This window comes from Colletotrichum costaricense (assembly GCF_030867565.1).
Source record: "Colletotrichum costaricense strain IMI 309622 chromosome Unknown Scaffold_1.1, whole genome shotgun sequence".
Taxonomy (NCBI): domain Eukaryota; kingdom Fungi; phylum Ascomycota; class Sordariomycetes; order Glomerellales; family Glomerellaceae; genus Colletotrichum; species Colletotrichum costaricense.
The window spans coordinates 941,152-968,482 of record NW_026848230.1 but is presented as its reverse complement, the minus strand read 5'-3'; the positions used below and the strand labels follow the sequence as shown (position 1 = coordinate 968,482).

At 50.2% G+C, this 27,331-nt stretch overlaps 10 protein-coding genes across 10 annotated transcripts; 6 read left to right on the top strand and 4 right to left on the bottom strand.

Annotated features, from left to right (window-relative positions):
• Nucleotides 1–310: 310 nt before the first annotated feature.
• Nucleotides 311–1,603, top strand: CCOS01_00363 (nucleoside diphosphate kinase; the record flags this gene model as incomplete). Its single annotated transcript, XM_060448560.1, has 7 exons — nucleotides 311–654; nucleotides 846–876; nucleotides 939–982; nucleotides 1,053–1,111; nucleotides 1,166–1,210; nucleotides 1,267–1,332; nucleotides 1,404–1,603. 7 exons carry the CDS (start codon nucleotides 311–313, stop codon nucleotides 1,601–1,603), a joined length of 789 nt encoding a protein of 262 aa, XP_060319998.1.
• A 186-nt stretch (nucleotides 1,604–1,789) lies between these two features.
• Nucleotides 1,790–2,413, bottom strand: CCOS01_00362 (uncharacterized protein; the record flags this gene model as incomplete). Its single annotated transcript, XM_060448559.1, has 1 exon — nucleotides 1,790–2,413. The coding sequence occupies one exon, from the start codon at nucleotides 2,411–2,413 to the stop codon at nucleotides 1,790–1,792; it is 624 nt and encodes a 207-aa protein (XP_060319997.1).
• Nucleotides 2,414–5,742: 3,329 nt separating this feature from the next.
• CCOS01_00361 (uncharacterized protein) lies at nucleotides 5,743–6,753 on the top strand (the record flags this gene model as incomplete). Its single annotated transcript, XM_060448558.1, has 2 exons — nucleotides 5,743–5,959; nucleotides 6,038–6,753. The coding sequence occupies 2 exons, from the start codon at nucleotides 5,743–5,745 to the stop codon at nucleotides 6,751–6,753; spliced, it is 933 nt and encodes a 310-aa protein (XP_060319996.1).
• A 3,079-nt stretch (nucleotides 6,754–9,832) lies between these two features.
• On the top strand, nucleotides 9,833–10,952 carry CCOS01_00360 (GPI-anchored cell wall beta-1,3-endoglucanase EglC; the record flags this gene model as incomplete). Its single annotated transcript, XM_060448557.1, has 2 exons — nucleotides 9,833–10,637; nucleotides 10,705–10,952. The coding sequence occupies 2 exons, from the start codon at nucleotides 9,833–9,835 to the stop codon at nucleotides 10,950–10,952; spliced, it is 1,053 nt and encodes a 350-aa protein (XP_060319995.1).
• A 3,161-nt stretch (nucleotides 10,953–14,113) lies between these two features.
• Nucleotides 14,114–15,103, bottom strand: CCOS01_00359 (uncharacterized protein; the record flags this gene model as incomplete). Its single annotated transcript, XM_060448556.1, has 1 exon — nucleotides 14,114–15,103. One exon carries the CDS (start codon nucleotides 15,101–15,103, stop codon nucleotides 14,114–14,116), a length of 990 nt encoding a protein of 329 aa, XP_060319994.1.
• Nucleotides 15,104–16,961: 1,858 nt separating this feature from the next.
• On the top strand, nucleotides 16,962–18,342 carry CCOS01_00358 (inorganic pyrophosphatase; the record flags this gene model as incomplete). The annotated part of the gene is made up of 7 exons (XM_060448555.1): nucleotides 16,962–17,087; nucleotides 17,146–17,305; nucleotides 17,365–17,548; nucleotides 17,623–17,683; nucleotides 17,749–17,815; nucleotides 17,871–17,932; nucleotides 17,986–18,342. The coding sequence occupies 7 exons, from the start codon at nucleotides 16,962–16,964 to the stop codon at nucleotides 18,340–18,342; spliced, it is 1,017 nt and encodes a 338-aa protein (XP_060319993.1).
• Nucleotides 18,343–18,951: 609 nt separating this feature from the next.
• Nucleotides 18,952–19,926, top strand: CCOS01_00357 (uncharacterized protein; the record flags this gene model as incomplete). The annotated part of the gene is made up of 1 exon (XM_060448554.1): nucleotides 18,952–19,926. One exon carries the CDS (start codon nucleotides 18,952–18,954, stop codon nucleotides 19,924–19,926), a length of 975 nt encoding a protein of 324 aa, XP_060319992.1.
• Nucleotides 19,927–20,050: 124 nt separating this feature from the next.
• Nucleotides 20,051–21,224, bottom strand: CCOS01_00356 (RTA1 like protein; the record flags this gene model as incomplete). The annotated part of the gene is made up of 2 exons (XM_060448553.1): nucleotides 20,051–20,928; nucleotides 20,990–21,224. The coding sequence occupies 2 exons, from the start codon at nucleotides 21,222–21,224 to the stop codon at nucleotides 20,051–20,053; spliced, it is 1,113 nt and encodes a 370-aa protein (XP_060319991.1).
• A 1,382-nt stretch (nucleotides 21,225–22,606) lies between these two features.
• Nucleotides 22,607–24,244, bottom strand: CCOS01_00355 (major facilitator superfamily transporter; the record flags this gene model as incomplete). Its single annotated transcript, XM_060448552.1, has 4 exons — nucleotides 22,607–22,985; nucleotides 23,058–23,196; nucleotides 23,256–24,090; nucleotides 24,149–24,244. 4 exons carry the CDS (start codon nucleotides 24,242–24,244, stop codon nucleotides 22,607–22,609), a joined length of 1,449 nt encoding a protein of 482 aa, XP_060319990.1.
• A 680-nt stretch (nucleotides 24,245–24,924) lies between these two features.
• Nucleotides 24,925–27,274, top strand: CCOS01_00354 (fungal specific transcription factor domain-containing protein; the record flags this gene model as incomplete). Its single annotated transcript, XM_060448551.1, has 3 exons — nucleotides 24,925–25,003; nucleotides 25,083–26,148; nucleotides 26,221–27,274. 3 exons carry the CDS (start codon nucleotides 24,925–24,927, stop codon nucleotides 27,272–27,274), a joined length of 2,199 nt encoding a protein of 732 aa, XP_060319989.1.
• Between the last annotated feature and the right edge of the window lie 57 nt (nucleotides 27,275–27,331).

Genomic DNA, 27,331 nt, shown 5'->3' with positions numbered 1-27,331 from the left:
TCAATTGCATGTGACGATCCAAAGAAAAGAAACTTGAGCTTGGCGTTTTGTATTTCAAGTGCTATAGGTAAGGAACCTTCCCCTTGGTTCAATGCCATTTCACACCTCACCCACCTCACCCTCTCTTTAGAATCACGGTGAACCTCCACCTTTTGGTTGCCATGAGTGCTGAGCTGTCAAAATAGAAACTAGGCGGTCTGGCTTCACAGTTCCAAAACTGCCGTATCAGAAGCTCGGTACAGCAATCTCCACACCTTTTCACCACGTTTCTACCTAAGCACCTTAGGTACATAGTACTTGCTTTCATCCAATGGCAGACTCGGGACCCCACCACCACAGCGGCGGCGCGCAGGACAACGACCCCGCCTCGAAGCACAAGAAGCCGCAGCAGAATAATGCAAATGCAAGCTTCCCCGAGTACGCCCGCAGGACAGCAGAGAAGCTGCCCCCACCAACTTTCATAATTCTCGCTCTCCTCTTCGGTTTGTACATAATTTTTTCCTCGAGCCAACAAAACCAGCGGTCAGCAGCAGACCTTTCTTCTCCTCCCGTCGCCCCTTCCGTTGTCACCACCACAATCTACCAAGAACATCAACCATCTTCAACTCCCAAAGTCGTCGTTGATACCTCTCCCAAAATGTCTACCGAGCAGACGTGAGTACACACCTCAATCCCTTTCTAACTTCCTGCCCATAAAGCTAGCAATGCACTCCAATGCTACTTGCTTTTCTTTGAGCTCCTGTCACTACCCTGAAATTACCCCGCCATCGTGGGAGGTTTCGAGCAGCAGAGGGGCACACATCACCACCACGAAACAGAACAAAAAAAAGCTGACCCTGAAATAGCTTCATTGCCATCAAGCCTGACGGCGTTCAGGTACGCTCCATCTCATCTGGTACTTGCCAATTGCCAGGCACAGCAAGCTGACTCTCCCACAGCGCGGCCTGATCGGCCCCATCGTCTCTCGCTTCGAGACCCGTGGGTAAGTTTTATTCCAGATGATGCCCTACCTACTCTGGGCAAGTTTGTCATCTCTAACATGTCTCCTTCAGCTTCAAGCTCGTCGCCATCAAGCTCATGACCCCCGGCAAGGAGCACCTCCAGGCCCACTGTTCGTTACTTCCTCTCGCATCCCTCGCAAAGCAGAACTAACTCTTCCAAATAGACGCCGACCTCAAGGACAAGCCCTTCTTCGCTGGTCTCATTGAGTGTATGTTCCATCCCCAATGCCTCGCCCACCGTGATTCCAAGCTGACATCCTCGCAGACATGAACTCTGGCCCCATCTGCGCCATGGTCTGGGAGGGCCGTGACGCCGTCAAGACCGGTCGTGGTAAGTCCCTCACCAATCCTCTACACACACCCCTTCAGTCGAATAACCTCATGCTAATATACACCTCACAGTCCTTCTCGGTGCCACCAACCCCCTTGCCTCCGCCCCCGGCACCATCCGTGGCGACTACGCCATCGACGTCGGCCGCAACGTCTGCCACGGCTCCGACTCCGTCGAGAATGCCAAGAAGGAGATTGCCCTCTGGTTCAAGGATGGCGATGTCGTCTCCTACAAGGCTTCCCAGTTCGACTGGATCTACGAGAAGCCTTAAATGCTTTTTCTCTACTCCGCCACTATACACGAGCCGTAGACGTCCACCGTACGCTTGCCGCACGGGTGGGATGCATGTCGCCATGTTAGGTTGATAAAGAAAAGTTATAGGTCAATCAAAAAGCACAAACAAAGAGCCCATATGCTACCAGGAGTGTAATGTGATTTTTGAGACCTTCAACCGTGACTACCGACTGGATCTGAACAATCCACGTGCCCTGCCCATGACACCCGCAAACCACGGCGTCCCCCACACGCTGACGAGGATCCTCGCTGGCAGCAGCGCCTTCGTAATAGCCCAAGCCATAGCAACCTCCACCACAACCTTGTACTTGCCATCCCTCTGCCACTTCTCCAGCACATCCTGCGTGCTCTCAACCTCACCGTCCCCCTCCAACTGCCCCGTCATCGTTCCGCGGTCCTGGGCCTCGAACCCAAACCACCCCTTCCTACTAAAATACCTCTCCGCCATACCCACACCATCCCTGACGTATCCCGCCCAGTGGCCCGTTACGTACTCGAGCGGTAAAAAGTTTGTGTAGTGGAAGAAGCCGAAGAGGCCGAGGAGGGGCACGACGGCGGTGATTTCGTGGAGGATCAGGAAGGCGACTACGTGCGAGACGGGCGCTTTGCGGAGGCCGGTGGTGTATTTCTGGAAGCGGAGGGGGACGCGATCGAGGATGCGGTCTGCCGCTCGAGAGGAAGAAGAGGAAGAGTTCGTCGAGGTATGACGCAAGGATGGTTTCGTTGTTGGTGGTCGAGTTGTGCGGAGAGCTAGCCGCGACCTCGTGGTGGCGCGGCTTGCAAACATTTTGTTGTTGAGACGGGCGGTAACCTTTGCAGGCTCAAGTCCGTTGGATAGAAAAAGTCTTGGGTAAATATTGTCGGGGCAATTGCAAACTTCGCGTGGCCAAGAGCAGAAAGAGTATTGCTTACTGACGCGACGAGCTTTGGCCGGGTTCATCGATGGGAGATGACGCTCGAAAAGAGCTCTCGGTGGGGCTGATGGGTGAGGTGTCCATGCTTCGGTGTGCCGGACTCACCGAGGTGAGGTGAAGACGCCGTCGGTGCTTGACAGTGCGGGCCGCCGCGGGCCGATACTTGGACGCCCCAACGACGTCCCGTCACACGCTACGCAACCTATCACACGCGCTACGATCCGAGGTTATTTCTTTGTTGATCAGACATTGCCCCAATTTCTCATGAGTGAACGTAATGTCGTCGACGGTAAGTCACTCAACGTTTTTCAGACTGCCACGGGCAAGTGTCTCTACTGGCATAAGGGCTTCGCTCTAAAGTTCGCTCGCTGTATGCCTACCTCCGTCCAACTTGAGGCTTGTTATGATGTAGTTTTTCTTCAAAAGCCACGAACGAATTACCTGGGCATTCCAGTCGAGGTAAATACACCTAGGCTAACCTGCTGACGCGTGTCGGTCGCCCGCAGACAAATACCAGCCCGAATTCGAGCCGTGCCCGTTTTGCCGAAGCTGTTCAAGCTCTTCTCGCGCCATCCACGCTCCCAGACGGCAGGGGAAATGCTGTTAACATCCGTTTGACTGCCCTACCCGGAGTTATTGCCCCACCCTAATTCCATCAAGTCCGGGCCTAGGAAGAAGTTCAGTTGCCGTCGGAGAAGCAAATGCCATCATCAGTGCGCACTCGACGGGTCGTGCCACCACTCGAATGGCCGACCTGACGGCATTGACTCTTGTGAATAAATTATCTTCCCCAAAGGTATGGCGTAGGCTGAGAGACGGGCATCGGGATTTGAAAATGCCAATTGAGGTTTCTCACGGGCGCAGAACCAGCCACACCGCTGGCGCCTTCGTGTTCATTAGAGTCTACGGATAGAAATGGCACAACTAGGAAGGAAATGGCGAGAGTTTCGACTCCAATCCTAGGATGTTTCGTGTACGAAATCTGATAAATGACAAACAGGCGCTCTTATCGCTGCGAGGAGTGGCAGATGACCACGGTTCATTCTACTAGGCAAACCGCACGAACCAGATGCGGCCAAGTCTTGAATCCTGGACTGTTGCTAAACTACGGCACGGCTCGCACTGGTGCTTGCTGACCTTGCTTTTGCTCCTCACTATTCGGTCTCATTCTATTTCTTGCTCCTCGTCGGAGACCGGGTAGTTTTGCTTGGGTTGCGTTCCGAAAATCTTAATGTATACAGAAACTTACTCTTATTCCATGGGTAGACAATCAGAGACAGTTGAACTAGCGATCCCCCTTAGGCGTTGCGGAAGATCTGTGCCCAGGTCGACTTTGATGTACTCCGTGAACGTGCTTGTAGCACCTCAGTCAGTAAACAACGCGGGGCGAAATGAAGAAGCAAAAGTTATTTTCAATAACCGGAAAACAGCTCGAAATTCATCAGACAATAAATCCTCCGATGACAGAAAAAGGTAAACCGAATATCTGTATTGCCAGAGGAGGGGAAATTGAGATGATGCCCGAGGTAATTCTCGTGAATCGGCAAGACTGTTACGGGTCGCTTTCCCACTTTCCGCGTCAATACTAGTTACCTAGGTACAATAAAGCTTCAAGTCTGTACGTCGGTAAATTTACCTTTATTTGGACAGCCTGGCAGTCCGAGGGCTGCGCCATGGATCAGTGTTGCCCACATACTTAGGCCAGTCCCTTGACTTTGGGGGCAAGGAGTACCTAGGATAGGTAAGCACCACAGTCACTAAACGCCGTCCAAGACTGGTATTTGACGGTCCTGATAGTCTGACAGACCTCTGTCTACCTATCTTCTAGCAAAACACGAACAATGCCTATGGAACCCAAGTGCCGCTACCTTGAGCAACAAGTCAGGGACTCGTAAATATGTAATGCAGCCTATATCGGAATCAAGATACTCGAAACCGAAGCCTCATAGGCCGGTTAGGTGGTTCACTTACCTCCCACGTGAGCCGAGTCTCTACATCTAGCGCCCTAGACGCAGTAAAGGATGTCACTTATCTCGGCAATGAACCATGAATTGTAGTAAAACGCTTTTAAAGGGACTTGAAATCGGCGAAGAAAGATGGATCTCATGTTTCTGTTTGTTTACTCTCCCTCGCCATCAAAATTTTCTGCTCTGGATTGCAATCGTAGCTGAACCTTTACCATAAAAAGCCCCCTTTGTAAGTCTCGCGGATGAAAACGTTTTCTGGGTACGATTTGTATGCCCTAAAAGTGCTAGCACAACGGCACCGTGCTCTCTAGTCTAGGCCTGCTATGCCCGCGAGTTTCAGCTTCAATCAAAGAGACTGCCAAGAAGACTTCTGCAAGGCATATTGGCTTGGTTTCATTAAATCTGTCTTCATCTTCAAGAATGGCCGGCATTCATCACAACTCGAAAGCCTTCCCGGATAGGTCTCCTTCCACTTGGGTCACCTCTGTCCATCCGTCTGGTCCGACCATGGGGCTCTCTTACTCTAGCGTAACTCAATGTTGCCTGATCTCGAACGGCAGACTGCCATAGTGAAGGCCGGCGGCTTCGGGGATCGATGGCGAAGCTTCAGGGCGGCGGCCCGCACAACGCTAAGCCTTGATCGATGAACTCCATGAAGGTTTTTCCCCAGCCCCTGAAGTCTGGGACTCCTCCCCCAGGGGTTCTTCGACGCTGAGGGATAATCTGCCGAAAGTGGGCGCAACTTTCGAGAACCTTCAGCTATCTTTGTCCTTCATTGCGCCAAGCCAAAGTGAAAACTCAACACTGTAAAGCATCGCACTCGGCAAGTCTTCCAAATCATCACCAACCTTTCATGGACAACTGTCGTCTGAACCTACTGCCGAATGTTACTCTCGGACCGTGCAGCGAGCACGCCTACCCTGACCCCTCTCCAGAGCAACCACTTCGATGTTGCCTTGCGGGACCCTCGACAATCAGTCCATTCATCCACGGCCCGAGGAATGATGGACTTTGTGCTTGAACAGTCCCACGGGAAGGGTTAAGATCTTTGAGCTCCTTCTTTGTTGAAATAACCTGCAGAACCTTCTTGAAAAAATTCCTTTCTCCCGTCACACCACACAGCAGTCGGTACTCAAGACTCGAAGACTGCCGAGTCAGACAATCACAACGAACAATCATCGATCTCGACCCTATTGCTTCCAGCTTCATCAGACTCGCAGGTATCGCAATACATCATGGCTTCTACCGGAAAGATGGAAGTCGACAAGATCGAAGCCACCAACGCGGCTGTCCAGACAAACTCTCCCATCCCAACTGGCCACGCCATGGATCGTCAGTTCGCAAAGTTCAACAGCTTCAAATATTACCGCAAGACCACGAAGCCAAACAACGCAGTCTACATCAGCCGCCGCGAGAAGAAGGAGAGCTTCCGTCACCTGCGCAGAAATGCAAGTAAGTAACAGCCCCCTTCCCTGTCCGGTGCCAACAAAAAATAAAGGCATGGGACTGACCACGCTGGGAACATTACAGTCTCAGGACCCAGCACTGGCCCGAGACCGGGCAGCGGAACGGACTGGTACGACGTCCCATCCTCGATGCTCACCGCCGGGGACAAGCTCCTCATCGCGACCAACCGTCTTCCGACCATCGTTCACATCGTCTTCAAAACTGGCTTCTCCTTCTCGCCCCTCGACTTCATGAGCAAGGAGGCCGCCACCGATGTCTGCCGCTACCTCGAGCTCGAGGGCAAGCTCACCAACTTCCAAGGTGAAGGTGGCCGCATCGCCGACTTCATGCGCATGATTCTGAACGAGTGCGAGCGATTCAAGTACCAGTTCACCGACAAGACCCTCTTCAGGGAGGTGCCTAAGCAGAGAGGATTCACACAGGGCTTCTGGGTGAACATTGCCCACGAGGTTTCCATCAAGCAGACCATTGCCAAGGGAAGGCCAGCCGAAACTTGGGCCGACGATATCATCAAGACTACTACCTGCCAGGAGATACTTGGCGCCTTCGTCCGAGCTCGGAAGGCTTACTTGCGAGAGATGGCCAAGGAGGGCGAGGGTGGTGCTGATGGTGATGACGGTGGCGCTGGTAGCGGTTTCAGCGTCCTTGAGGACACATACACGAAGAAGATGGTTGGCTTGATCCGGGCTGTCGACAGCTGGATTGCTTTCAGCGAGGAGAACGTGGAGAAGCGTGAGGCTAAGGAGCTCGCGCTCGCCATCGATCGCTTCCAGATGTGAGATATCGGCCGGCTATGGGGGTGTTGTCATTTGTGCGAAAAGGCCTATGGAGATACTGGCGTAAGGACTCAAAGAAGAACGATGTAAGGAGTCCAATACGGTATCCATAGGTTCGCTCCAGGTGAATTGCCTGGCATCTACTTTATCAGGCTCCTAAAATCAAAAACCCATGATTATTTAATGAATAAAGAAGTGTCTCTTTACATTTGCCATCGTGTCTTATATGCTACATATACTCCATGAACGAGCGCGAGTTTGTGCCCTTCTTGTAGCACCTTTCGGCGTTCGCATCATACATTATGCGTCTTCTCAATATTTCCTCAAGGCGGGTAGTAACATATAACATAAACTGGGAGACGTATCGAAATCAGCTCAAGTCTTCGCGTGATGCGCTGAGGCCCTGTGGAATAGAGTGTTTTACAGGTGACTGACAGCAGAGAGTGAGGAGAAGAATCGCTGACCTCCGGCGAATCGTTCATAGACAGCAATGAAACCTTCACAGTTCGATATTATCTGGTGACCATTTTCCTTTCACCCGAACCTTATTTATCTGAAACCAACGTTTCTTTAAAATGTGTACCGAGACCTGAGGCCTCGTTGCCGCCAAGAGGTCTGGCTCGCCGTGATGCAGCACAGGCTGCCGACGGGACAAAGAGGCTGTGTTAGAACAGTTGCCAGCGTAGCAGAATCTGAGTTCGGCATTGGAGCAGCACCATCTCCAACAGTGGAGGCTAATCAATGTAGGAACAGTATCGAGTAAGTCGCTGCAGTGTCACCCACTAACGCCTTTGATCCAAGTTTGACGCTTGGGGAGTCGGCAAGTTGCGGTGTCGCCGTCTGACCTCGTATAAATTTGGCCGCTGTCAGAGCGGCCAGCTAACGAAGAGTCAGTCTATGTGAAAATCTTCTAGAGGTCTTGAAATACTCTACAGGCTCGCTATCGCACCTCGGGTGAGTACTCTTTAGCCATTGATATTAAGCTTTGCCATCTTCCTTTGCCACAGTAATTCGGATGATGTTGTGTCGTCTTCGTATTTTGTGTCATTCAGGTCGGCAACGGGATTTCATGCCCAGAGCTCCCACATTTCAGTGACTAACCTGCCATGGCACCGCCTTATCTCGCTGCCTTGGTCGAAATTCTTCCGTCCGAGACTCTGGGTGTTGCCCAAAACCTTTGGACAGATATGGGCAGTTTTCCTCAGGACTAGTATCACACAAGGCTGGCTTTATATTCCCTTTTCCGATTCTATCCAAGTTGATGGCGATATTTCCGGTCTTGTGATGATCCTTCTAGGCACCTTGCTCGTCGAGGACCTGGAGAGGAAGGTACAGCCAGGACAACCTTGTGTATAGCTTCCTTGCCGCATCTTACCACGACAAAAGGGTATATACCCCCCCCTCGAGCCCATTCTCGTCACCAGCCAGCAGGCGCCCGTCTAGGTCGACGGACCAGGTCAAACTGGCTGGGTGGTGAAGTAGTTCATGGTCAACAATTAAATTCGCCAACCAGCCTACTCGACGACAATCTAAGCCCATACGAGACCCCGAGTTCGAATCCCGGAATGAGGGACAGAAATTTCCCAGCATGAGCACCAAGAGATGTAGCACCCAGTTCAGCGCCGGGAGGTGAACTCTTTTTACTTATTGGTTCTAATGACTGGATGTTCAAGACGGTCCCGAATTCAATAGGAGAGGAAAGACTAAAATTAAAATCTGACACCCCTCCGTCTCTATATTCCTGTGGCATGATAAAACACCATAACAAGGCGTGGAAATACTCGTTTGCACTACGTTGCTTTCCAACACACCTCTTCTTCTATGTGGCTTCTCCGTAGTAACCATCGCAATGGTGTTGAGTATCTAATTAATTACTTACTTACCTATCGCTACGTGATCACTGGGCTGGCAGTATTTCAGGGCGGCCTCTTCTCACTCTTCACCTACTTCCAATGTAGTCGATGAGGCGACTAGAATCCACTTCCGCTTTCTGTGCCGACAGAGATAGAAAGATATGCGACTCTTGCGTTATGGCCGCAGAGCCAGCGTAGAGCGCCCGCAGCGGCGCAGCCCACCCACATCGATTTTGTTGTCATATTCCTGCCCACTCGCCTCTCTTTCAATGCTTCATCCAGGTGAAATTTTCTTTGCGTTAGACTTTCAATGTCTTTTCACCTCCCCAATTCACTCTAGACTCCGCGAGGCATGTCAAACGATTCAAATCCAGGAATTCCCGACAAGGGCCCGGTATATGATGGAGTAACTAAGTCTACCCATGTTTCCGCGCGTCCGCATCGACTGGGACCAAGGTCATCGCGAAGTATAATCAGGGGCGGGCGTGGAGATGTATCAGTTCAGGTATGTTCGGATGGCCGCGCCCCTGAAAGACTGGATGTGCCCTCTCACACCCTCTCGGAGCACACATTTTTCACTTCGGGTATGGGGCTGCGCTAACTGTGGTCATCGTCCTTGCATGATATGTGCGGCTAATGCATCATTGGCTGTTCCGATAGCTGCTTCCAAAGCCCTGTGATGTCGACAATTCCCGAGATGCGCTGAGCTAGCCCCGCGTCGGATGATCCTTCCTTATGTTCACCCGGCCCGATCTCTCACTCCTCTACCCGTACAGTGTCGAAGGTTTATTCACTCATAAGGTTCGATGAAGCACCTGCACAGTTTGAGCAGCTGACTACCTTATAAAAACCATGTTACAATCGAGACATGATCAAGGAAACTTGGCCGATATTCAGGGAATGATCTAGACGATGCATGAATTCCTAGGTAGCTCGGGTCACTAGCCCTGACGGTTTCGTCGCACGGAAGACTGAGAGAACGATAGCAAAGAAGGTGTTCCTAGATACAACAGAAAAGGGGTCTGTTCAAAGGTGTGGCAGTTTGTGGGGCTTCAAGCAAAGAAGACTGTTCGACTCAGCTCTGTTCGTGGCTAACAAAGAAAACCGAGATGGCCACCATGTTTAAGATGCTTGCCTAGTACTCTCTTGCTGGGGGAATAGGAGAGAATCGGATTTCGTCCATCTCTCGAATGATCCTCAGCTATCTCCATCCCAACTGATTATCTAAGATGTATCTGATGACCGCAGTTGCCGTGTCCTTGGCCACTACCGCCCTGGCAGGAAACCAGCCGGGCCTCTTGGGATTCAACTATGGCGCCACAAACGAAGATGGGTCATGCAGGGGCTACGATGATTTCTTACGCTACTTCCAGAACGCGAAGACACTTGCCGGCGCGGATGGAAAAAACTTCACCTCGGCTCGTCTATATACTTCCATCCAGTGTAACAATACATATGACCCGACCTCATCATGGGCTGAACCCACTTCGGCTTACAAGGCTGCCATCGATACCAACACCAACATTCTGGTCGGACTTTGGGCCAGCGCCGGCAGCCAAATGTACACCAATGAGCTAAGATCTCTTACGGCCGCATACATGCAGTATGGTGAGGCTTTCACCAACCTGGTCATCGGCATTTCCGTCGGCTCAGAAGATTTGTACCGGCATGCGAGCGGCCTGACCGGTAAATATGTTGGCGTGGGCGCCGACGCGAAAGTGATTGTAGGGTACATTGCGGACCTTCGAAGTTTGATCAAGCAAAGCATACCTCCCCTGGCAAACAAACCCATTGGACACGTCGACACATACACTGCATGGATTCTACCCGAAAATGCCGCCGTTGTGGAAGCCGCCGACTGGCTCGGCCACAACTCCTTTCCCTACTGGGAGTCCGACAAAAACAATACTATTGAAAACGCCCCTGACCTATTCATATCTGCTCTTGATCAAACAAGGCAAATCGCTGCCCAAAGTTCAAGTGTCTGTGGGAAGGACAAGGAGGTGTGGGTCACCGAAACTGGATGGCCGCATGGTAAGACTCCCGCTCAGCATCACATCTCAAGATTTACATAGTCTCGGACGCTAACTGCCTCCCCAAGCCGGCGAATCTCAAGGGGCTGCCGTCGCCTCAGTTGAGAACGCTCGTTTCTACTGGACCAGCGTCGGCTGCGACCTCTTTCAAACGAGCTTGAATGTCTTTTGGTACATTCTGATCGACTCCAATGCTGATCAGGTCAGGAACGGCATAGAGTTTGGTCTCACGAGGAATAGCGATGTTTCGCGGCCTGTCTTCAATCTTAGTTGCTCGAGCTTGCCAGACTCGTCAGGGGGAAAGTGCGACATTTAGCAGATACTTTCAGTTTCCTGTGTGATACGGAAGCTGTCGTAATAGGGCTATACCTCGAGCGACGACTCAAGAGGTCCGCTGTGACCATCTCAGGGGTAAATGTCACTGAGAACGAAGATTCAGCCCATTGAGCCAAGATACCGTTTTGTTGATGCAGAGCCAACTCAACACTTGAATAACATGTATTTGTCTTCCCTAATTCTAACATGTGAAGAACCCCATTAGAATTGCTCTGTATCATGTTATGAGCACGCTCTTCGTCTAACTAAAGTCACTGTGAAGTATTTCAAGTGACATTGCTGATTTCTTGTGACAAACTGGTAGCATACTTACGGCTTCTGTTTACTCATCGAGACATGAAGACACAAGCTGACATGATTTGACGAGGCTAATCTCAAGGCATTGATTTCGTTATTGTTCGACCATCATCTGGGCCCAGAGACTGCCTTACTGTGGTTAGCATACCAAAAAGACAGGCTTGGATGCAGCTAGATGCGACGAGTGTCCCACACCGCCGTTGTTAAAGTCTCGTTCTCGCATCTGCAAGATCCGAAAATCTCCTGACATCGTCGTAGAGGAGGTATGCCAATATTCCCAATCGACGACAGGGGTGGACGTTTGGTGACGACCGAACTTCCCGAGTCAGCTCATCCCCGGTCACTTTGCATAGCCTCTTGATGTGTCTTCCAAACGGCATAATTATACCCGGGTATTCTTGCTGCTTGAAGAACGCAGGATTGGTAGATGTAACGGGGATTCTTCAACATCAATCCCCACACAGGTTTGTAGACCCCCCGCATCCCGCGCCACAACACCCATCTGCTACGGGGATGCCTCTCATCCGAAGACTGACAAGTGCGCATGCTCTGAGTTCAGGATACACTGCCCGCCAGAATGTTTTTCCTGGGAGACGCGACTATTGGCTACCGGGAAATGTTGGTAGACATGTAACACTGAGTACCCCTGATCAGGTCAACACCCCGTCTTTAAGGTGCAATATGCCGATACTCGACGGACATGACTTCAGCTTTTCAAGATATCTCCGGAGAGAAACCTCAATCAAGTCGCGGAAGGCGCTTGGTATTTCGTTACTCTAAGAAAGTTTCACTCACAGAGTTGAGAAGGCACTTGAATGAACTACGATTCACGCAAAGAAGCCAATACTTCGTAGAAGTCTTCTTCTCTTTGCGCTTCCTCGCACTCCCAGGCCCTTCAGTTGAGTTGGCATTCTCCCCATATACCTTAGCTTTAAAGCTTTACTCTTCAACTCTGACTTGTAGACATTATGGTTGGGAGATTTCGATTCTTCAGTAAGAACCTAGGCACCAGCCCGTTACTCGTCGCTGTTCTCCCAGACGACGGAACCCTGTGATATACGCAACGACACCTCATAGACCTCAACTTCTATTGCGTCTTTCTGGCCTTACTCTGCGCAGCGAACGGTTGCGATGGATCAATGATGAACGGTCTCTTGACTCTTCTTCGATGGCAGACATTGCTGGACTGCCCCAAGAGGTAATGGCTCGGTTTCCATCAACGCCGCCCCGGCGCTTTCGTCCATGCTTTCCTACTTTATCTTGTGGTGGTTTACTTTGCTAACCGCTGGGGCCGGAAGAAAGGACTCTTTGTAGGAAACGGTTTTCTTTGTATCGATTACTTTTTTCCAAGCTTTCTCGCCGAACAAGGCGGAATTCATCATCGGTCGTATTATCTTCGGCGAGCCGAGCATCTGGTGGGGTTGTCTTGCGTCTGGTCTTATCACGGAGTTGGCATACCCATTGCACCGGGGAATTCTCGGAGCGTAGGTGCTGGCTCTGACCTTGAGGCTTCAGGCAAGTCAATGAAATAACGCTGAGATATGGTGTTACAGGCATTATAACATTGGATGGTTTGTTAGACCTAGCTTGGCGGCGTGGGCGACCTTCGGAACCAGAAATCACGACAATTGCTGATCTTGGCGCATCCCATCATTGCTACAGATTGCCATCCCGCTATTCGTACTCCCAGCCGCCATTCTCGTCCCGGAATCGCCCTGTCCTCTCGTCTCCAAAAACCGGACTGGAAAGTCTCGCAGCATACTGGCCAAGTTTCATGGCGGGGGAGACCGAAGCTCTGTTCTCGTGGACTTCGAGATGACCGATATCAAACGAGCAAGACGATGAGATGGTGGCTAAGAGTTCTTCAAAGATAGGATTGTTCTGCACGCCGAGAGACAGACACAGAGGTTTTATCTTAATGTCGCTGGGTGTACTTGGACAGTGGGCCGGGCAAAACATCGTGTCTTGCTACCTCGGGGCTGTACTAGATACAATTGGCATCACCTCTGTTAGAGATCAAACGCTCATCAACGGTTGCATGCAAATCTGGAACCTCATGCTAGCAGTATCAGCTGCTCTCCCGATTGACCGACTCGGGCGTCGACCGCTGTTCCTTGCCAGTTGTGATGGACCGTTTGCCAGTTTCGCCGACATTACTCACTTATCTGGTAGCTTTGATGATACTGAGTCGCCATCAGTCGGTGTGGCAGTGGTCCCAGTGTTGTTATCCTCTACGGGTTCTACGACACTGCCTTGTAAGTTGAAGACGCAACACAACGGAAGTATGTGGCCTGCTAACAATTACTTGTATCCTAGATCTAGCCATCCGAACTTCGTGCTCGAGGTACAGCTCTGGCGCAAATGACCACATACTTGAGAATCTTCAACATGTTAGCCAATCCTACCGCACTCGAACCTATTGATTGGAAGCATTACATTGTATCTCTTATGATTCTCTTGACTGGGTCGATCATAATCCACTTCTTCCACTCAGAAACCCGAGGCCATACGTGAGAAAAAGTGACGGTCATCTTCGAGGTTGAAGCGGCAAAAGTTACGTATATTCCATTAGAAGGGAATCTCAAGAGGGGAACGGCGACTCAGCACGAAAAGGATGGATAAGGTGTACACGGAAAGATTTGTAGAGAATACTACCAGTGGATTGTAGCTCGACATCATGCAAATCGTGCCCTAAATAAAAACAGATCGGATCAAGAGCACTTCTTCATTCCAAATATTATAGAAGTAGATACTTAGGAAGGGTTGGTCAGTCGCCCATGACATGTTGGGATTCCTGAGACTCAGCTTTGATCAATGCTGTAACTTGTTGAGGCCCATATCTCATCAGTGCTTGTCGAGAACATGAATCATCCAGTCTATGCCTTCCTTACCCTCTTTGAGCCCATATTTGAACATCAGAGGAAAACAATGCATCTGTCTTTCCCATGACAGCCACTCTCCAGGGACTCCACGCTCCTTGCACTTATTTCGGAAAGCAATAGCCTCGGGTGCTAGCACGTCATATGACCCAGATACTCCATATATGCGGACGTTGTGTTGTAGAAAGACCCCAAGATCGGCGTGTATGGGAGATACTCTTGGATCATTCAATCCCCAGTCGTAGCAGACATGATTGTGCCCTTGTTTTCGTTGCAAAGTTTTGCTCGACTCTTTAGTTGCTTCCGGGGGGCACCATGCCTCAGCAGTGGCTTTGATGGATTCGAAAGTGTGAAGTGAATCGGATTTCTCCACCACTCTGATCTCTGGGAGTTCATGACGAAGGTCTACCGTAGGGCTGATGGCTATGACAGCAACAGGTGGGTCCGCAACCTCCTTATTTGGGTGCTTCAAAGTCCAAGCCACGAGACTTAGTGCAATGTTACCGCCTGAACTATCACCAGCAACAATCACACTTTCGCCGGCGTCATGTGATTCGCTTAGAAGGGAACTGTACGCTCTTTGAATGCAAGGGAATGCAACTGAGACAGGGTGTTTCGGTGCGAGAGGTGCAGAGATGATCGTAACTGTTGTGTTGTCGAGCCGTCGGACAAGTTCCATGCAGAAAGTCCAATGATTCTTGCTCGGTGGCATCTGCCACCCTCCCCCGGCAAAGTACAAAATTCGTCGCTGACGCCGCGGACTCAGTTCTCTGTCACTCCTGCTATTCGACTTTTGAGTGATGTCATACAGCCATAGTCCCTCCAATTCTCTCTCTTCTATATGGCATTTCCGTGGGTTCTTGGGTGGCGTCAGACGCTCCGCGTTGGGCGGCAGCTTAGATGGGGTCGCCAGCCTAGGCCTGAGGGGTTTGATGGCGACTTGTAGCAATAGCATAAGTAAAGATCGATCGTGCCGTTCATTGAAAAAGAATGTTTCTCTAGTTTTTGGCTTATCGTGTGTTTCCATGCTGTAGGTATAATGATGCTGCTAAGACGTTCAAGACTGTGTGGCAACCGCCGACGGGAAAGCGGGTTGCGGGACCAGACCACAAGACGGCAGAGCCTTCGTAACGTTAAATTACTTCGCCTAAGTATTCAAATTGATATGTTCTGTGTTGAAACGGATTGGCGAAGCATATTGGAGATGAGGATGTCGTGGATGATGTGCAAATACCGGTGTGATGCCTTGCGAGACAATAGTGCGCTAAACCAAACACGTCATTGCTGCCTTGACGTCACCATTTGATGGCATTCGCGGCGTGTAGCCATTGCCCACTCTGCGCTCTTGCAACTGAAGGAGAACAAGATTCCCCGAAATGGATTGTTCCTTCCAGTCTTACATGCTGACGAAAGTTGTGATAGTCCAGTCTTGACCGGCACCAGAATAACGCCTTCCATGCCTTATGAGCGGAACAAAGCTCAGTCAGTTGTACCCACACTCAGGGTCGTGGTGCCACGCTAAGCAACGGCGGAAACAGAGGTGATTGAGTTCTGTGGGTTGGCTTGAATTGGAAAGTCGATCCGACCAGAGAACTCAAAATAATTAGGTATAAACATAGTCTCCTTCATACCACATTCGACTTCTTGGCAGATACCAATGCTGAAGGCTTCTCTGGACCCCTTGTCAACGTGTTCAATCTCGGTCTCTGTGTGAAACATTCATGCGGAAGGCATTGAGACGACCTGCTGCGCTATCCAAAATCTGTACCACAGAGTGAGTGATAGCCTGCTGTTAGATGTTCAAAAGAAGGTCCAGCTCCCTGATATCGGGTAGCCTCCTGATGGCCGCATACCTCAAGCGATAGCCCAGAAATTTACTAGTGGCACTACTGAGATGTTCGACTCTAAGATTGCTTGGTGATTCAATCAGTCACGACTTTCTTCAGTGACATTGACGGTTTCTTCTGTCCATCGCGTTGACACCTGCGGGAGACGTGGTCAACTGCTAGCCTCAGGCTTCGAGTTACGTGCACAATCAAGATCTGCTGGGAAGAATCTTCGTCAGTGACAATCTGACGGTTAAGTGAACGGCGACAACTCTATCAGAGACGCATACTAAGGAACTCATCATGGCCGATTAGGGGCCGAGGACATTGGGATCAAGACAGTCCTACTGCAGACCCACCGGTACATCCGTAACCTTCCTATCCTCGTCAGTGTGGCAATCAATGCCGGCACAGCACAGATGAGGGCAAGAATAGGCGATTTTTCGCCGGACTCTCCATGCATTGCAGTTACAAGGCCGCCAAATTGAGCATATGGGATTTCTCATTCGCGATGACGAAAATCCCCCTTTCTGCTGCTGGAACAACAACAGCGTTCCCACGTGCGTTGCATTTTCTACGTCATTGGCCTGTCTCATGAACCCTGTATCCTTGGCTCTAACCAACCATCTCCGCACCAACTCATCAACAGTGACAGCGCGGATCCCTGGATTGCAATGCAAAATCTCCAATTTAATCTTTTCCCGTCAAGCCCGTCCAATCCTCACGTCAGAGCTTCTCACGCCTGTACCTATGCCAAGCCTTCCTCCCTGCTGGCAGTCCCCGCCACAGAAACATAGACGTGTTTTTCAGCCCCCTTTCCCTGTAAGGAACAGCTTACCTTGATAGACTGAAGCAGTGTGGGTTTGCCACAGTAGACATACAAAATACTCCAAGTGCGTGGCGTGTTTCTTTGGCGCTACCTTATCTCATGAGCACACGATTTATGATCTCACCTCACGATAGAGACTTGATTTAAAGAGAGTAATCATGTCGAGCAGATGTTTCTTCGCCCTTGCGGCGCTTTCGGTCTCGAGCAGTGCTGCTTGGACTAGCTCCCACAGCTTTAACTACAACGCCCTTAGCTTGAGGGAAGTTGGTGCCCGCAACACAGAGGTGATCAGCCCCATCAACCGAATTTAGCTTATCCTACATGCTGAACACTCGACTTTAGGACTGGAGGATTTGGCTCGAAAAGGACGGTGACCCCATTTCCTTTTGGCATGATGTGCCAGTCTGGCCGGATGAGAGCAACAAGCAAGTGGTGAATCTTGTGGTTGAAGTACCCAGATGGCAAGACGGCAAAATTGAACTCAAGAGGAGCGAGCCTCTAAGTGAGTAGGTATCTTTCACAGGAAAACACCACATTATGCTAATGGCCATTATGTTCCAGATCCTATCGTTCATGACTCTCTTAATGGCGCTCCTAGATATGTGGAGAATGTGTGGCCACACAAATCGTACCCTTTCATCTACGGGTCTATCCCTCAAACCTGGGAAAGTCCGAACTACAATCACTCTTTTACCAGCCTGTTGGGGGACAACGACCCCGTAGATCTCTTCGACATCGGTCAAGAGTAAGTCATAGGCAGACTACGGCTTCATCAGGCCTTGCGTCTACCAAACATTGAGTGACTAACTCTTTATCCAGCCGCGGCTACGTCGGTCAGGTGAAACAAGTCAAGATTCTCGGTGGCCTTGCCTTAGCTGATGTGAGTCTACGATACTTGGATTGTCGTTCCGTCATGTGAGATGTGCTAATGGGGGTCTGGCAAAGGGCAACGAAACCGATTGGAAGATTCTCGGCATCGACATCAAAGATCCCATGGCGTCCATCATCAATAGTAAGACCATTAGCCAGGTATGAAGACAGAGTTGTGTGAGCTGACTTGTTCAAAGCGTTCGAAGATGTTGAAAAGTATCGCCCTGGGACCATCAAGATATTCCGAAACTGGTGGACTGTGATTTTCCCTATCATGTTCCGTGAAAGGTCGTGCTAACTAATACTTCGCAGCACTATAAAGTAGCTCGAGGGGATCCAGTCATCAACATCATCGGGGACTGGTACCAGAATGTCACCTACATGCAAAGCGTCGTCGAGGAAAGCCACAAGACTTGGGCGGAATTGATTAGAGGAGAGGTCGACTCCAATGAAATCAATTACAACCAGACCTCTCGGCCAGACGTCGCAAACAGCTTTATAAATAAAGCGACAACAACCGCCGAATTCAACATCCCAGCAGAGAGCAGAATCGATCCTGCTGCTCCAAGGCCAGAAAAGGCCGATCGCTGGTATTACCTGGACAGTGACGCCGACTTGATTGTGGTTCCTCAGACACAACAAACATTTCTCAATAGGCAACAGGCCTAGCTTCTTTGAACAAAACTTGATTTTCTTTTGAACTGGGTTAGGCACGATATGGGTCTGCTTTTCTTTCAGCACCACCGCCATTGACTCATGACAGGTCCATTCTATGGTCAAATATGTAGAAATAACGAGTAATGAAATGAGAAAGCACAAACATCTACCCAATTTCTCATTATTTGAATGCCTTTGCTCATTTCTTGCTCATTCTTCCAACACTTCCTTAAGCTCCGGCTCTCTGGCTCGCACTTCTTCCGTGGAGTCTTCAAGCCCGAAGACCCACAAAATTCCACAGCCCTACCCGCGAGCTTAATTCTGACTTTCCCCGATGTGACATCTTTCCCGCCCATCTTCAACGTCGTTTCTTTTTACTAGCACTATCGCCAAACCGCACTCTAAGGTTTGGGAGAAACCTCCTTCCTTTCTATCTCTCACTTCCAAGATCGGCCAGTTATTGCGTCGAACTCGCCGCATATTTGCAGGCAGAGTTAAACGACCCTGGAAAATTTGCATGCGACAAACGAAAACTAGCCCATGAGTCAAGCCCATCTACCATTGACCCCCACCGACTCATACCGTCAGCCATTCAGTGTCCACACTAAAACATTATTCAAGATGAATGCCTCGACTGGTCATTCGAGAGACTTCGAAATGGACATGGGCAATACCCAAAATCCGGTTCATTCTGCTGTGCCTCCTGTTGCTTCTCATCCTAGCGTAGGACTGGCTGCACTGGAGTCAATTTACATGGCCCCAGTCAGTGTAATAGAAGGTGCTTCGACCGGCGACTTGATTCGAGACGGATCAACACAGCAAAATATCACGCGAGACATCAGGCGAGGTGCGCGCGGACTGCCCAGCCGAAAGCCAAGCCCAGCGCAACACTACAGACATGTCAAGACATCCGCGAAGGTGGAGAAGCAGAAGTCAAGGCGGTGGAAAAGTAAGACCGCGGACTCTAGACTTTCCTCCGAATTGGATCGACTTCTCGTCGGCGAGGACACCTCTGAAGGATCCTTTTTCGGAGTATCACCTACAGCGTACAAGGTTCAGCACCCGTTACGAGCCGCTTTGCAGGGTCTTCCTGGCTTTTCATTCGACGACGAGCTGGACAGTGTCACTTTTGGAAAGCATCGGCGCGTCTTATTTGGCCTTGCCGAGATCATGGAGCAAGGTGGGCGTGACGCAATCAAGGTCTGGCTTGAAGAGTTCCTCTTGCTTGCTTTTCAGACGATGGAAAATATTGTCGCACGCCATCCGCAGTCCAATGATATGGATGACGTTCCCATGGGATTCGTTATCTTGGCCAGAGAAATGGAGTCGACTACCGACAAGTCGCCCGCATCTAGGTCTTTCTCGCGCGCGCGGAGAACTATGGAGAGACGGCTTCGTCAAAGCTATGATTTGCGGAAGCTCATCGACTGGGTTCTCGATGCTCGTCGAAAGTTTTTAGAATCGAAGCCGAAGCCCATGCCTGGCTTTGGAATCTTTGGGCAGGCGGCGGTGGAGGAGGGAACTGAGCTTGAGAAGAAGCTATGGGCAACTGTAGATGCTCAAACGACTGGGGCAGCAAGATATCCACCGTGTTGAGGTGTGGGTAGATGATTAGGACTAGGTATTCAGAGCATTAATAGCTTTATCAATAACAGCTACCCTCATCTTTTGGGCGAGAAACGGTGAAACCCGTTCTATCTTTTCGACCTTGCCAAAGAACCTATTTCTGAATAGACTCACGACTGCGTACTCTAGCCTTTTCTGCATCATCAACGCCACCGGAGACCTTCTTTGCTACACATCTCCCGGGGTGCCAGATGGAAAGCAATACCACTGCCAACACCACGGGCGCAAACTCAAGCACGCCAAAGAAAACCTCATTCGAGTAGAGGTAACCCCCAAGACCCTCCGCAGTTTCGGCAAGACGGAAGCAGGTACGCAGGTAAATCAACAACGTCGCCCCCGAAAACACAGCCACGAAAGTAGTAAGCCTATGTTCTTTGATCGCTGTTCGAGCTCTGAAGAGGAATATGGACGTAGTGATGACGAAACATCCGATTGAAAAGACCTGGTAGGCAAGTCCTCCAAGCAAAATATTGTTGGCCGTCGTAGGGTCCTCGCGGCGCGACTGCTTGACACCTATCAAAGCGGCGCCCGAGATCTGCGTGATGGTTGCGATGGCGTCCGAGGTGATGAAGAACCACAAAACCACTTTAGGCGGCAAAGGCGTGAACTGTCGCCCAAGACGGTTGATGAGAGCGGATAGAATCGCGTAGATGCCGGCTGCGAGAAAGACTGGTGCCGTGACGATGAAGAAGTAGTTGAGAATGAAGTAGATGAGGTTATACGGGTTCGCTTTGGCGGAGAGAGAGCGGGCTACGTAGCCGACGATTTCAAATAGGAGGCCAATTGGGAAGGTGACGAAGTACCAGCTGCGGTAGCGGATGATCTGCCATGTGTGGACGATGAGAAGGAGGAAGAAGAGGACATCGGCAAGTACTGTAAGGACGAAGGATGGAGTGTAGCCGTAGATTATAACTGGCGTGTCCCATTTCCCACCAGGATTGACGAAATTTGGGTCGACATATCCGTATGTAGCTTTATCGGTGGTGTTAGTACTAAATCTAGAAGCTTGAGCGGTTGAATATTTTTGTCTCACCTCTTTCTTCACTCATTGTTTCGTCAAGAGGCCCTCGCCTAAAAGCGATTTTGGATTGGAGGCTTAGGTCAGGAGAGGAATATTGCGTACTGATGGCGTACATGAGAAACCTTGGTGTTGGATGGAAAGCCTGAGCTTTAACATCGACGAGATGGTCACAGGGGTATTGTCTGGCGACAAGGGGCTTGCTACATATCAGCCACATCGCTACCTGAACGATCTGCCTAGGGAGCATGTTGACACGCAGATCGAAAATAACGGTTCGGAACGGTCTGCCAAGCTGAGACCTCGTGGCAGCACATCCCTTTCCGACACTAGCGGGTGGAGAATGGGGGTTTGCAGAACATGCCCCTAGTCTTTCCCGATAATATGCAAGTACTCTCGTCCCATATCCGCATTGGCGACGGATACCTGTCAGCGTAGAGACAGACTACCTATACGTATGTCGCTAATTCTAGCTCGTTAGAGCAGAGTTGATATCTATGAATCATCATTCCGTATATCCTGGTTCCGTCTTCAAGCCACATTCTTATTTGAACACCTGCATTACATGGGCATGCCTCTTCTGGGTATCTGTCCGGCCGGGAGCTTACTGGAAGCTCTTTCTCGGCCAACTTGCATGTAGAAACTCATCTAATTGGCCGAACAAAGGTTCTTCAGCTGCACAATACATATCTCTTCGTCTCCCTGGCAAGAACCGCCTAATGTGAACTCTCACTCTCCTACGCCAAACCCTTGATAATTCTCAGTTTTTCCAGCGGACCACTACGAAGATGCTATACGTAAGTCACGATTAAGCCATCAAGTAGTCTTAGACCTATGGTCTAAGTGGCCCATCCGGCGAATTACTTACCATTTCCGTACTGTCCTCCGTGTATGAGCTCGCACCTCGGCAATGCCAAGAAGTCCGAAGTCCGGGTTTCAGTGGGTCTGCAGACCGTTACGGCACCCACTCCCGATGCGGCGCACGGCAGCGTCGATAAACAGAATGGAAAGATTTTGGTTCAGCGGTTCATCCAATTTCATTTTCTGATTCCTCAGACTCATGTGATATTTGACATTAATGAGTCTCTCCTGTTCTTCGCTCTTAAAGATTACTGATACCCTATGAGAGAAGAGACCTGCGTTACTGCAGAGTCTCGTAGCGGTTACTCTGTCCATTAGTAGTCTAAGGTATTGCCATGATGGTGCGATTGCTCCTGATGTATGTTGTGTTTCGTGTAGGCCGTTTGTGCTCTGAAACGCCCTTCCAATAGTGTTTGTGTCTACAGCCACGACATGTATAGGATTATTGAGCCACAGCTTCATCATCGCAGCACAAGCTCAAAAAATTTGAGTAAATGAAATGTCTGGTTCACTCCATGGTCTCTCTTCGGAGAATAACGGCTTCGGGAAAATGGCTTATCCACAGTACAATACCTTAGGTGGAGCAACGCATCATGTTGTGGGGGACCGCATCTCCCAACATGGAATCGCGGAGCTGGGTACTCTCTGAGGTGAGTCTAGGGAGAGAAGTTTTCGAAAGGGGGTTTCAGGCTTTTGAATAAGTATTATTATGTCTATCGTCTATGTCTAATCATTACTATTCTATAATCATGTGCTCGTTAATTATCCATCTCAGTTTCCAATGGCAAACGCCTCTCGTGCTGTCTTGCTACTCCGAGCGAGGCTATCGCCGAATCTGATAAAAATGAATGGGATTACTCCCATGGCTAAGGCAATAAAGCCCAGAACTGATGGAGCCCAATGAACTCCAAGGTTGCCATACATCTTGCCTGCCGCCAGAGGCAGGGTGATAGCTCCGATTGAGCGCGTCATGCTGGCTGCTGCATGTGCTGAAGCAGAATATTGCCGGAAAACGTCTGTGAGGTAGTTGATCATGCCCATGAAGAGCAGATTGAATCCACAGCCAAAAAGTACACCGCTAAACATAGGCAAGACAGGGGATGTGGATGGCCACACGGTCCAGCCAAGCCAGAACAGAGCGATGACCATTCTACGTAAGCGATTGTTAGTTGTGGCTCCTTATCATTTGTTTAAGGTATGAGATCGTGGAGGGTGAACATACTGAGGAGCGGCAATACATGCAAGAGGTAGTCTGCGATTAATAGGCTTCAAGGCCCACTCCACCCCGGCTTTAAATTGCTTATCGTGATAATGTGTCCATGCGTAGAAGATGGCAAGGGCAAAGAACACCCCAAGAACAACTTCGCAGATATGTTAGCTCATTTCATCGTCTATTGCAGCATTATGGGCGTCGTCTTACCAGGTAGGAACGCAAGTCCGGCCATCCCGGGAGACATGCCGTAGAAGTCTTTGAAGATGACTGGATAGGCCTGAAATAACAGGTAAAATACAGAGTATGCCATCGTCAGATACGCAGATGTCGCCATGAGGATTGGCTCGGTGAAGAGGAGCTTCATGGGCCGTAGGAAGATCTTTCGTACGTTGAAAGGCTGTAACTGCAGTTGCTGTTGCTGTTTGCCATCAACCGCACCCTTGTTTCGTTTCAGCTGCCTCTTAACTGCGTTGTTGTGGAGGACAGGCGCGTATGTCTCCGGCAGAGTAAGAACGAGAGGCAATCCGCATACTCCAAGGATGCCGGCGATCCAGAAGGGCCATCGCCAGGACATCGGAGAAGAGAAGCCCGAAACAATGGGCCCGATGAGTGGGCCGACAGTTGTGACTGTCATGTAAAGTGCCATGGCGTTTCCTCGAACCGCGGGATTATCGAGGATGTCGGCGTAGAGTCCACCGATGACCGTTGTTGGCGCTGCTGCGTTGATGCCACAAAGAAGACGGAAAAGTAACAGCACCGGGTAGGTTGGTGCTCCAGAACAGGCCAGCATGAAGATGATGTATCCGCAGTATGTCCCGATCAGCACCGGTCGTCTGCCGATGTACTCGCTCAAGGGCCCAAATAGCAGAGGCCCAAGCACGTACCCGCACATAAATAGCGAGTTGAGAAGAATCAGATGGACGCGGTCGGTAACTCCGAATTGCTCGCTAATGGCGTCAAGTGCGCCTGAAGGCATGGATGACCCGAGGTTGCCATTGAAAGTGCAGGTAAAGCCCGCTACAACAATGTGCAGTTTGCGCAGCTAGAATAGAAAGTAAGAACATCGTTAAACCAAACTTCTCCACGCAAGAGCCACTTACAGGCGATAACGTCGTAGCGTTCAGCAATTCCTCCGTTGTGTCCTTCAGAGATGAGGCATCGGAAGTGTCGCCGCTCAACTCAACATCCCGTGCCATGGTGGATTCTTGTTTCCGGTCTCCATCTTCTTCGTTTGCGTATTTGAACGGACGTGCATCCATTATAGTCCTCGAGGGTACTTTGCGTCTGAAGTCTGCTCAATGAGGTTCGTCCAAGTGGTTATGGTCTTGTCTGTGCAGTCCTGGTCACTCAGACTGTCACTGAACTGCCCAGCTCCTCTTATATGTCCAAGCAACTCCATATTTGCCCATTGCTACCCGAACATACAAAAGAAAAAACTTCTGGAAGACCCTGCTAGATTGTTTTACGTATTTGGTTCCATTTTCCTACTGCATTCAATGTTTCGCAAGTCGTTCGGAAGTAGAACAAGCCATTTTCCATAGTTGTAATTGGTTAAAGTGTCCGACAAGAAGCTGCCCAAGTTTCCGCACTAGAAGAGATTGAGGGCATGTGAAAAGAGAAAAGAGATTTGATTGGTTCGTATTTCCGGGATTGCAAATTCTGCTGACATAACTCCCGAGGCCACGTTGCTCGGTATCTGAATAATCCACCACAACTTCCGACTTATATCCAGTCCAGTCCACATTGCCTCCACATCCGTCAAGTTTTGCGTCAGCGCAGTCAAAGGCGCGCCATCACACCTGAGATGCTGTGATTGAATCTAGATCCCGCTCGGAAAATAAGTTTCCAGAAGACGGCTTACCGCCAATACTGAGTCATGTCAGCCGCAGGGCGTAGAGGCGCATCTTCTCCGACAGGATCGGCGTCTGGCCAGGCGTCGAAGAAAGCGAGAACCAGTATGGCACCCCCTGTCCCCCAACTCTCTTTTCATTCTCAAGAGGCATTCTGACCGACAATCTTGTCTCTGATAATTAGATGGCAGGGCCTGCGTGACGTGTCACCAACGGAAAGTGCGTTGCGACATCCTCGAAAAGGGCACGCCATGCTCCAAATGCGAAGCAAACAACATTTCCGACTGTCAGATCTTTGAGAAGAAGAAGACTAGGTCCTCGACAAGGGTATCTCGGAGCCCCAATGTCTCTATTCAGCCAAAGACAACAATAGCACCGAGCTCTAGACCCACAACCACGCCAACAGCATCGAATGCCGCCAGTCCGTGGGTACCAGTCAACGTTGACTCGCGGCCAGCATCGGCTCCAGGAAACGAGCTCAATGCTCAGACCCATTACGCTACTGAAGTCGCAACGCGAAATTTGGCTGATTTTCTTGACCGGGAAGAGACAGGATATCAAGATATTCTACCAAGCGGTAGACTTTACTTCATCGGAACCGAGTTCTCGAACTTGAACTACCTCGTTCGGCAGCGGTCTCAACGGCCCGATCAGAATGTCCTACATTTCGGGAGTCACCCTCTTGCCCCGAGGATGTCTTCAGTGCCGCCCGAAGCCTTGGAACTGCCCACCAAGGCCTTGGCTGATAAACTTGTTCAGGCTTACTTTATGCACATCAACCGTGGCATTCCCATTGTCGATGAAGAGTTCTTCATGAAGAAGTACAACAATACAGAGACCAGCGAGGATTTCGCTAGGCAACGGCCGTTATCTTTACTTTTGCTGAATGCTATCCTACTCGTCGGGGCGCACATCTTGTCCAACGAGCGTGATGAGCTCAAGGCGTTAAAGGCGGTCTTCTTCAAGCGAGCGAAAGCTTTGTTTGACTGTCGTTTCGAGCAACATCGTGAAACGTACCTACAAGCTGCTATCCTTCTGACTTGGCAATGCGATGACCTCGAGGATGTCATCTCAAATTCATGGTATTGGATCGGCATTGCTGCTCGAACGGCGTACGGTATGGGCATGCATCGGGATGCTACACCATCAGGCCTTAACGTCATGGATAAGCGCCTATGGCGGAGGCTATGGTGGACTTTGTATCAATATGACGTTTTGGTTTCTATGGCTCATGGTAGACCTCAAGCCATGTAAGTGGATTGCTCGGCCAACCACCCCGCAATCTGGAATATCCCCATACTGACTCTCTACTTCTACCATAGAAGCCTTGACGATTCCGATGTGCCACTCATCAAAGAGTGTCATCTAGAAGATACACCGGAAGCCGAAGCGTCTTTCATAGTTCAGCATACACAACTGTGCATCATTTTCGCAAAGGTTATGAAAAAGCGAGTTGCTCTACGTTGCAAAGAAGGAGAAAAGGCTGAGGCGACAAGGAAAGCTGATATTGCGCTCGCTGAGTTGGTCACCAATCTGCCCGAACGACTCCAGCTATCCTCAGGGGATCCAGACATTTGGCAGTCAATGTTCCACATCACATACAACAACTTTCTCATCCTCCTTCATCGGCCGCCTCCTCGGACAGTATCGGGACCCTCTTCAGTAGAAGCAAGCAACGATCTGACCATATGTTCTGACGCAGCGGCTACAATCGCCTCCATCTTTGAGTCTTTGCGGAAGAGAGAGATGCTGGCCGGCTTGTGGCTTCCAAGCCTTCACATGCTCTTCACAGCTTTGGTTCACACAGCAAGCCAGATGCACTCTAGCAATCCAATCGTCGCAGCCAAGTCAAAGCGCCATACTGAATCCATGATACGGACATTGCATGCAATGAAATCCCAGTGGTTGTACGCGCAAAGTCTGCTGAATCTATTCGAGCCGAAACGACCAAGGAGTTGCGATCTTGACCAGCAATCCACCCAATTTGATGGCGCGAGCGATCGAGTGGCTAATTTTGGAGAGCAGAATCCTTCCAGGATCTCTCTTCCGACCGACATTCTCAGACACAACGATCACACCATCATCGGATCGTCAGCATCCGTGGGAAATGGTGTTCCAGGGCGGCCTCTAGTTTCTGGCCCAGCTTATGGCTCACAGCATATAGATGCGGCACCAGGGCATAGTTTAGCTAGAGATCCGGTGGAGCAGTACGCGGCAGCTGTAGTTGGTAATATGTCCCAAGACGGCCAGCCTTATGGCACTGGCTTCGTAGGAGACGATATGGGCCTCACTGATGCCGATACTATGGATATGCTGCAGCTTCCGTCGGCTCTGGAGTTCCTATTGGCAGGCGCTGGAAACAACTTTGACTTCTGATACATGTAAGCTATCAGATGGTATGATGATAGTAAAAGATGTAAGCTACAACGCGAT